General features: G+C 47.9%; 1 protein-coding gene across 1 annotated transcript; it reads left to right on the top strand.

The window, feature by feature from the left end:
* The first annotated feature begins 762 nt into the window (after window positions 1-762).
* Window positions 763-7122, top strand: LOC137614127 (uncharacterized). The gene is given in 7 exon segments (XM_068343706.1): window positions 763-1873; window positions 2003-2403; window positions 2519-2663; window positions 2726-3013; window positions 3946-3979; window positions 4574-5192; window positions 5194-7122. Coding segments are annotated over 7 exon segments (4527 nt in total).
* Window positions 7123-10930: the final 3808 nt, after the last annotated feature.

Raw genomic sequence — 10930 nt, 5'->3', positions numbered from 1 at the left:
CTGGTAATGCCCAGCTTTTGAGTGTGTCCGGGTACTTCAAAGGCATAAGGAGTTCTTTGCTGGGAGTAACACCACTATGAAACACACACAAGAGGAGGGGCCATGTATGCAGCAATAAAAGAGATGCTGACAGAGGGACATAGATCCGAAGCAGGTGGTCTCTGTCACCACAGATAAGGACATGGTCGTTCCAAAGGCGAGGATGGAAAAGGCACGGTCGCCCTTAGATTTAAGCCTCAACTTTGGAATCGACAGGAGGGCCCCACCCAAGGATCTAAGGCTGCGTACTGGCTCGTATGGGCTCAACATTTCCGCTGTGTAACTTGGGGCCAGACCCAGAAGGGCTTTAAAAAAGATCAGCAAAATCTTAAAATCAATTCTAAAACGCACAGGGAGCCAATGGAGGGAAGCCAGGATTGGGGTAATTTGATGTCGCCTGTTAAAACCAGTAAGAAGCCTAGCTGCTGCATTCTGGACCAGTTAATGATAATGATAATGCACACTTTATTGATCCCCAGAGGGGAAATTCTCTTTTCACTCTCAGTACATGCATATTTGTGTTAGTTTTTAGCACATCACACAGTATTGTGAACAAGGCCCCTGAAACACAGCACACTAGGGGCCTGTAATGTGCCATCAGTGTGATCACTGATGGCGCCGGGGATGGCCGCCTCGGTGTTTCGGTGCGCCCTCATTTTTCTTCTTTTGAGCTTTAATTTGGTTTTCTGCCACTCTTATGGCTACTACTCCAAGGAAGCTCTCATGGCCATCAGAGCTACTACTCCGGAGGATTTATTCCCGACTTTCCTGGCCTCAACTGCAGTTTTATTGCCAATTCTGACCAAGGAGGCTCGCAGCAAGGTGAGACGCCGCAGAAGAGGAAAGCGCTCAGGTGCGCTGGTGCGTCTCCGCCAGCGTGGACTACGCACAGCGCTCCCCGGGATATTCCTCTCTAACGTGCGCTCACTCTGCAACAAAATGGACGAGCTGAGCCTGCTGCTAAACACGAACAGGGACTTTTCCACGTCCTGTGTCTTGTGCTTTACGGAAACGTGGCTGTGCGATCTCATTCCGGACTCTGCTCTTCCACTGAGCGGGTTCGATATCTACAGAGCGGACAGGAACACGGCGCTTTCCGGCAAAACGAAAGGAGGTGGAATTTGCTTTTACATCCACAACTGCTGGTGCAACGATGTGACAGTACTAACTCAGTACTGTTCCCCGGACCTGGAAGCCCTCATCATCAACTGCAAGCCCTTCTACTTGCCCCGCGAGTTCTCCTCATTCATTCTCGTCGGTGTTTACATCCCGCCGGAAGCTAATGTGCGTGAGGCGCAGCGCGCGCTGACCGACGAGATACTGAGAGTAGAACGTGCACACCCGGATGCCTTGGTTACTGTCCTCGGGGATTTTAACAAAGGTAATCTCTCCCAAGACCTCCCAAAGTTCAAGCAGCTCATCAAGTTCCCCACCAGAGAAGGGAACATCCTGGACCACTGCTACTCCACCATCAGCAGTGCGTACCACGCTGTTCCCCGCGCTGCACTGGGCCAGTCCGACCACATCATGGTGCATCTGATTCCTGCCTACAAGCAGAAATTAAAGCTCTGCAAACCTGTTGTTAGGACTTCCAAAAAGTGGACCAGTGATGCAGTGGAAGAACTTCAGGAGTGCTTGGACTGCACAGATTGGGATGTGTTTAGGTCTGCCACCAACAGCCTGGATGAGTACAGGGACACTGTGACGTCCTACATCACCTTCTGTGAGGACAGCGTCATCCCAATACGCACCAGGGTTAGCTACAACAACGACAAACCCTGGTTCACAGCCACACTCAGAAGGCTCAGGTCAGAGAAGGAGGCTGCATTCAGAAGTGGGGACAGAGACTGATACAAGGAGGCCAAGTACAGATTTGGTAAGGAGGTGAAAAGAGCCAAATCTGCATATGGTAAGAGAATGAAAGAACGATTCTCAGCTAACGACCCTGCTTCTGTCTGGAAAGGGCTCAAAGCCATCACCAATTACAAGCCTAGACCCCCCCACTCTGTCAACAACCTACGTCTGGCCAACAGCCTTAACGACTATTACTGTCGTTTTGAAAGACAATGGGACAGACCTGACGCCCCCATCACTATCAACGACCAGCCACTGGTCAGCAGCCCCATCCCCTCCCCCACTGTCTCATTGGGTCCTTCACAGCCCCACACCTCAGCGCCAACCCCCCCCCCACCTCTCCTTATCAAAGAAGGAGAGGTGAGGAGTCTCTTCCAACGACTCAACCACCGCAAAGCTGCAGGCCCAGACTCCGTCTCTCCCTCCACCTTGAAGCATTGCGCCAACCAGCTGGCTCCGGTGTTCTCCGGTGTTCTTCAGATCTTCAACACCTCACTGGAGACCTGTCACGTACCAGCTTGCTTCAAGACTTCAGCCATTGTCCCAGTCCCCAAGAAGACAAGGATCACAGGACTTAACGACTACAGACCTGTCGCTCTGACCTCTGTGGTCATGGTCCTTTGAGCGCCTTGTCCTGACCCACCTCAAAGACATCACTGGCAACCTCCTGGACCCTCTACAGTTCGCCTACAGAGCCAACAGATCTGTAGACGATGCTGTAAACATGGCGCTACACTTTGTCCTCCAGCACCTGGACTCCCCAGGATCCTGTTTTCTGTTGCCTGGATTCTGTTTGTGGACTTCAGCTCTGCTTTCAATACGATTGTTCCAGCTCTGCTCCATGACAAGCTCTCCCAGCTGAACGTGCCCGACTCCATATGCAGGTGGATCACGGACTTCCTGACAGACAGACGGCAGTTCGTGAGGCTAGGGAAGCATGTCTCCGACACCCGGACTATCAGCACTGGGTCCCCTCAAGGCTGCGTTCTTTCCCCTCTGCTCTTCTCCCTATACACTAACTGCTGCACATCTGGTCACCAGTCTGTCAAACTCCTGAAGTTTGTTGACGACACCTACCTCATCGGCCTCATCTCTGATGGGGATGAGTCAGCCTACAGAAGTGAGTTGGACCAGCTGGTATCATGGTGCAGCAGGAACAACCAGGAGCTCAACGCTCTCAAAACAGTGGAGATGATAGTGGACTTCAGGAAAGACCCTCCTGCCCCCCCCCCCCCCCCCATCATCATCTGTGACACTTCAGTGACCCCTGTGGAGTCCTTCTGCTTCCTGGGCACCACCATCACCCGGGAGCTCAAATGGGAGCAGAACATCAGCTCCCTCACCAAGAAGGCTCAGCAGAGGATGTACTTCTTGTGGCAGCTGAAGAAGTTTCACCTCCCTGTGAAGATGCTGGTGAACTTCTACACTGCCACCATTCAGTCCATCCTCACATCCTCCATGTAAGTGTGGTTTGCTGCAGCCACGGCCAGGGACAAGGCCAAGCTGCAGCGTGTCATCTGTTCTGCGGAGAAGGTGATCGGTTGCAGCCTCCCACATCTCCAGGAACTGTCTGACACAAGGACCCGCAGTCGTGCAGCCAGGATTGCCGCTGACCCCTCTCATCCCGGCCACAACCTCTTCCTGACCCTCCCCTCCGGCAAGAGGCTACGGTCCATCCGGACCAGGACCTCACGCCATAAAAACAGCTTCTTCCCCACTGCAGTCAGCCTCATGAACAATGCCCCCCCCCCCCAGGTAACCATCCGCCCCTCACCACTCTGCAAAGACAGTTTACTGTTTGGACTTATTTTCTTCACCCGCAATCACCATCCTTATACAGTATCTAAACACACCGTAATGTGAATTGTAAATAGTTTTTGTATTCTTATCCTATTCCTCACTCACAACTATTCTCTTCCACCTTTCTATGCACCGACACTGCGTCAAGTTCCTCGACAGTAATTTTTACTGTACTTGGCAATAAAACCTTTTCTGATTCTGATTCTGATTCGGAAGCTTTGAACATCGACCATTCAGGTTCAATGTCCCCAGCCTCCACAGGGATGCACGAGAAGCTCCTTCGGAGGTGTGAATTGAAGGCCTCATGGACTGAGTCCTCCTCCCAGTTCACCCGCACTACTTGTTTGGGCTTACCAGGTCTATCCAAAGGTTTCCTCCGCCAACGGACCCAACTCACTCACCAACTGTCATGATCAGTTGACATGTCCCTCTCTTCATGCCCCTCTCTTCACCCGAGTGTCCAAAACACTCGGTCGAAGGTCAGATGATACAATCACAAGATCAATCATTGACCTCTGGTACCAGGTACACTTGTGAGCATCCTTGTTTTCGAACATGGTGTTAGTTATGAACAATCCGTGACTAGCACAGAAGTCCAACAACATAACTCGGGTTTACATCAGGGAGGCCATTCCTCCCAATCATGCCCCTCCAAGTGTCTGCATCATTGCCGATGTGTGCATTGAAGTCCCCCAGGAGAACAATGGACTCCCCTGCAGGGGTCCCTTCAAGGACCCCATTTAGGGACCCCAAGAAGGCCGAATAATCTGAACTGATATTTGGTGCATATGCACAAATAACAGTCAGAGTCCCCCCCCCCCCACAGCCTTAAGGCATAGGGCAGCGACCCTCTCATCCACCGGGGTAAACTCCAACACAGCGGCACTCAGCTGGGTGCTTATGAATTTGCCGATTTCTTAACTAGTTTAATTCTTAAAACTGATAAGGTCATAATTGTTGGTGATTTCAATATTCACGTGGATGACAGTAATGGTAGCCTCAGTAGGGCATTTATGTCATTACTAGACTCCATAGGCTTTAGTCAGTGTGTACAGGAACCTACCCACCAGTTCAAGCATACTCTGGACTTAGTCTTGATTTATGGGATTGAAATTGAGGAGTTGGTCATCTTTCCTCGTAATCCTATCCTTTCTGACCACTGCCTGATAACTTTTGACATTCGGCTATTGTGTAATTGTCTTCCTGCAAAAAACATTTGTACTAGAAACTTATCAGATCATACTATTTCTAAATTCAGGGAAGAAATCCCAAGTATGCTTAATCTAATCCCACTACTGAACTACACAGCGGGTCATTTTCTGAACTCAGTTAATGCTAGCCCATCTCAAATTGATGAGTTTGTTGATGTTACTTCAGACTCTCTGCGAAAAACCTTAGATTTAATTGCTCCACTAAAGACTATAAAACAGGGGATGCGAGCTCCCTGGTTTAATTCTCATACCCACCAATTAAAGCAAGAATCCCGACAACTTGAGAGGCAAATGGCGTTCTACTAAATTAGAAGAATACCGCACTGCGTGGCATGATGGTTTACATAAATACAGGAAGGCACTTCGTTCCGCTAGAGCAGCCTATTTTTCATCATTAATCGAGGACAATAGAAACAATCACAGATTCTTGTTCAGTACTGTATCCAGACTGACAAAGAACCACAGTGCATTTGTGCCTAGTATTCCATCGAGTCTCCACAGCAATGATTTTATGAATTTCTTCAATAATAAGATCCTGCTCATCAGAGACAAAATTAATGGTGTCCTATCCTCAAACTCTGGTCCTTCTTTAGGTCCCTTAGAGCCGGAAAACACACAGCTGACTCCTGAACCCTTTGGTTCCATGGATGTCTTTTCTCCAATACAGATCAGTCAGCTAATTAAAATAATCTCCTCAGCTAAACCATCCTCTTGTCTGTTAGATCCAATTCCAACTAAACTCATCAAAGAAGCCCTACCTTTACTTGGCAACCACTTCCTTAATATAATTAACATGTCTTTATCTACTGGATATGTACCACGGTCCTTTAAAGTAGCTGTAATTAAGCCACTTCTCAAAAAACCTAACCTGGACCCTACTGTTCTAAATAATTATCGACCTATCTCAAATCTCCCGTTTTTATCTAAGATCTTGGAGAAAATAGTCGCTAATCCGTTATGTGATTTCCTTAAATCCAACAGTTTATTCGAGAATTTCCAGTCAGGTTTCAGGGAACATCATAGTACGGAAACAGCACTTGTCAAGGTTAGCAACGACCTTCTAACCGCTTCAGACAGAGGACTTGTTTCTATACTGGTTCTCTTGGACCTTAGTGCGGCGTTTGACACAATTGACCACAATATTCTTCTGGCACGTCTGGACCAAACCATTGGTATTAAGGGATCAGCACTGATGTGGTTTAAGTCCTATTTAACTGACCGTTCCTAGTTTGTTCACGTTAATAACAACTCCTCTCAGTCAACTACAGTTAGTTATGGAGTTCCTCAAGGCTTGGTTCTTGGTCCAATACTGTTTATCTTGTACATGCTTTCTCTGGATAATTTGATAAGGAAACACTCCATCAACTTCCATTGTTATGCCGATGATACGCAATTATATCTCTCGATTAAACCTGATGAAGTCAGCCAGTTGTGCAAATTACAGACGTGTATCAAAGGGATTAAAGATTGGATGACGAATAACTTTTTGCATCTCAATTCTGATAAAACTGAGGTTGTTGTGCTCGGCCAAAAAACTGTTAGGGATGTAGTGCCCAGTGATGTAATAACCTTGGATGGCATCACATTTGAGGCCAAAACCACTGCGAGGAACCTAGGTGTCATCTTTGATCAGGATCGCTCGTTTAACACAAACATTGAGCGGGTTTCTAGAACGGCCTTTTTCCATCTCCGAAACATTGCTACAATCAGGCATATTTTAAAACGGAGTGATGCAGAGAAATTAATCCACACTTTCATCACTTCCAGACTAGATTACTGTAACGCACTTTTTTCAGGCTGCCCCAAAAAGTCGCTGAAGAGTCTTCAACTAATTCAGAATGCTGCCGCCCGTGTTCTGACCAGGACCAGTGTCAGGGACCATATTTCTCCTGTGCTGGCTTCTCTGCACTGGCTTCCTGTGAAAGCTAGGATAGATTTTAAAATACTCCTCCTTACTTACAAAGCCCTTCGTGGCCAGGCACCGACCTATCTGAAGGAACTTTTAGTTCCTTGTAATCCATCTAGAGCATTACGCTCTCAACATACTGGCCTACTGGTGGTTCCTAGAATTTATAAAAGTAGGATGGGGTCTAGAGCCTTTTGCTATCAAGCCCCTCTATTGTGGAACCACCTCCCTACGTCAGTTCGGGGGGAAGACACCCTCTCACTATTTAAGACTAGACTTAAAACTTTTCTTTTTCATAAATTTTACAATTAATGGCAACTTAGGTTACTACGTTTATTTTCATATAGACCTACACTGCTGGAGACTCAACATCCAGACTCACTGAGTTCTTCTCTCCTCCCCCTTCTCTCCAACCATCTCTGTTACCCCTCCTCCTCTCTGATCTCATTCTCCAAGTCTCCAATCACACCGTACTAACTAAACTTCTTCCCTGGAGTCTCTGTGCTCTATGTTCTCCCAGGTTTTTCTCAGGTTCACCCCTCATCCGGCCATCTGCTATGGACCTGCTCTTCCCATCCCACCAGTACCACCCCTAACCTAATTATCGGCTGGGGTCCAGCTTCCTTTTTCCTCCGCGCCACCATACTGTTCCACCCCTCATCCACCCATCCGCTGTGGACCATCTGTTGTGGACCTACACCTCCCAAACAACAGTATCACCACTCACCTAACCATCGACTGGGGTCCTGCTGCCTCTCTTCCTTGGTGTCATCTTACTTTTCCACCCCTCATCCGCCCAGCCGCCGTGGACCTTCCTCTGTGGACCTGCACCTCCGAGCCCACCAGTATCACCCCCATCTCTCCATGTGCTGTGCACTTTATCCTCCAAGCCCACCAGTACCACCCCTCAACTATCCATCGGCTGGGGTCCTGCTTCCTTTCATCCTCCGTGCCGCCATACAGTCATCCACACAGCTGTAATTGTGCCTTGACTTTAGCAACCTTAACCATATTGATACTGCCTCTATCTGGCCTATCTGTCACTCTCTCTCTGTCTCACTCTCTCTGATACTGTTCTTATCTTTCTTTGATTTCTTTTCCACCCAACCGGTCGAGGCGGATGGCCGCCCAAAAGAGTCTGGGTCCTGCCCGGAGTTTCTTCCTCATCGAGGGAGTTTTTCCCCGCCACTGTCGCTTATGCTTGCTCTGGAGGGTTCAGTTGGGTTTCTGTCTGTTAAAGCGCTTTGAAATGTCTGCTGTCATGATTAAGCGCTATATAAATAAAACTTGATTGATTGATTGACCAGATCCAACTCGTAACGCTCCACCTCCAACACAAGCTCCAGCTCCTTCCCCGCCAGTGAGGTGACATTCCATGTCCCCAAAGCCAACTTCTGCCACCTGGGTCTGGTCCGTCGTGACCCCCTGTCGTCACTGCCACCCATCATGCAGTGCATCCGACCCCATCGGTCTGCCCTGCGGGTGGTGGGTCCACAGGGGTGGGAAGAATCCACGTTGCCTTTTCGGGCTGAGCCCGGCCGGGCCCCGTGGCAGACCCGGCCACCAGGCACTCGCTGGCGGGCCCTCCGTTCAGGCCTGGCTCCAGACGTGGGATCTTCGGAACCATTCTTTGTCTGGCCCTTCACCTGAGACCTGTTTGCCTTGGGTGACCCTACCAGGAGTACAAGATTCCCGACAACATAGCTCCCAGGATCCTTAGGGCACACAAACCTCTCCACCACGATAAGGTGATGGTTCCTTGGCGATGGCGATCTGATCAATGCATGATCTGTTCTGGTGAAATGTTTTTAATGTATCTGAATTGGAATGAATGAGAGCACCCAACTTTGTTGTTTGGACTTAACAATGACAAGTAAAGTGATTCTTGATTTTTCTTCTCCTTTAGAATTCTAATATTTATATGACCAACCCAATCCTTGGACAATGCTTCAAAAACCCTCTCAGATTCTCCAAACACTGTTAAAGACATTGTATTTTTCCTGCTGTCGCAACACACATCTACTTACTGGGACAAGAAACAGCCACTGTTTTCATATATGTGCATCATTATTATGGAGAAGAAGAATGGAGTTCCCAGTCGGAGCACTAGTCAGTACTCCTCCCAGGGACCCCAAGATAGCCGGGTATTCTGCACTGCCATTTGGCCCGTAGGCCAAAACAACAGTGAGACACCTGTCCCCAACCTGAAGGAGCAGGGACGCCTGGTCTGGGGATTGGGTTGTCAAGCCCCATGCTGACGACTGCCACCCAATCCACACTGCACCCGTCCCCTACGGTTTCCTTCGGTGGTGAGTCCACCGGAGGGTGGGCCCATGTCGTCCTTTCGGGCTGAGCCCAGCAGGACCCCGTAGGCAGAGGCCCAACCACCAGGCGCTCGCATACGAGCCCCAACCCTGGGCCTGGCTCTAGGGTGGGGCCCCGGTTGCGCCAAACCAGGTAACATCACGGTCCTTGATTTTTCTGTCATCATAGGGATTTTTGTACTGCTCTTCGTCTGGCCCGTCACCCAGGACCTGTTTGCCAACGGAGACCCTAGCAGGAGTCTAGGGTCTATGAATACCAAAAGATGATGGTGTCAACATAGCTCCTGCGATCATTCGGGCACTCAAACTCCCCCACCACAATAAGGTGACAGCTCTCAGAGGAGAGCTGCCACCTTATCTCATATTTTGCTACAGCTCTGTAACTTCTCTTTGTATAGCAAAGATCTTATGTATGTACATCAAAATGATGACCTTTCTGTTGTACCAAAATTCAGTGTGTGTAGTTTTGCTTTGAAGGGGTCCCATTATGAAAAACACCTTTTTTCAGGTCTCTACACAGTGGTCCTCCCTAACCATACCAAATTTTATACTCTGAAAATGATTTATTTCAAATCAGTCCCCGTCGTGACATAACAATGGGAGTTATTAACAGAGTAACTGACATATCCTGAGCCTGTCTGCGAGAGCAGACCTGTCTCCCCAGATAAGGGCATGTTCACGTGTTCACGCCTGAGTTGAAGGTTGTGTTCAAGCTAAGGTAGGAATGTGTGGCAACGTCCTGGTTGAGAGCTAGACTCTAAAAGTTCCTCAGACGCTGATGAAGTTGGCTAGTACATGGTTAACTAGTTAGCTCTGTTTTGGTCTGTGTATGTGTAGCCCACCTGTGTGTTCATTTACCTGTATCCTCAGCGTCCTAGTGAACACACACACACACACACACACACACACACACACACACACACACACACACACACACACACACACACATATACTACTCTGTCAAGTCTACAGTATGTTATTGCTTCTGGTAATAACCTTTCACTCTGATTATTGACTTCGCATAATACAAATAGGATTCATCATTGGTCAGACAGCGAACGGGGCAAGTTCAGCCCGGGATCTCTTACCAGGATGGTGAAAATGTAACCTTCTGACTGCTGGATAGTTACATTCACATGCTCACACATGACTTTGCTCGGAAAAATAAAAAATAAAAATTGCGCAGTTCTGAATGAACATTCTTTGGACAGGTGAAACCAAGATCAACTTTGATGATGATAGATAGATAGATAGATAGATAGATAGATAGATAGATAGATAGATAGATAGATAGATAGATAGATACTTTATTAATCCCGGAGGAAATTGCATGGTAAGATGGTAAGATTGTAAGAAAAAAAATGCACCAAAGAATGTCTCATCATGTGTAAAACATGGCAGTATGATGGCTTGGGCATGCTTGGCTGACAGTATGTCACTAGTGTTTATTGATGATGTGACACAAGACAGAAGCAGCCAAATGAATTCTGAAGTGTTCAGAAACATACTGTTGGCTGGGATCCAGTTAAATACAGTGGCATTAGGTGGCATTCCATAATACAGATGGACAGTGACTCAAATCATATAACCAAAGCAACCCAGGACTTAAATAAAGCAAAGAAATGAAATATTCTTGAATGGCCATGTCAGCCACCAGATCTCAATACAACTGAGCATGCATTTCACTTTTTAAAGACTAAATAACTGAAAACCACTGCAGTACAGGCCTGTTCGAGCATTAAAGAAGAGGAAACCCTGTATCTGATGATTAGGTCAAGACCTCAGGCAGTCATCAC

Source organism: Antennarius striatus, chromosome 2 (genome assembly GCF_040054535.1).
Source record: "Antennarius striatus isolate MH-2024 chromosome 2, ASM4005453v1, whole genome shotgun sequence".
NCBI lineage: Eukaryota > Metazoa > Chordata > Actinopteri > Lophiiformes > Antennariidae > Antennarius > Antennarius striatus.
Note: the sequence above shows the minus strand (reverse complement) of the source record. Positions and strands in the feature narration are given on the sequence as shown.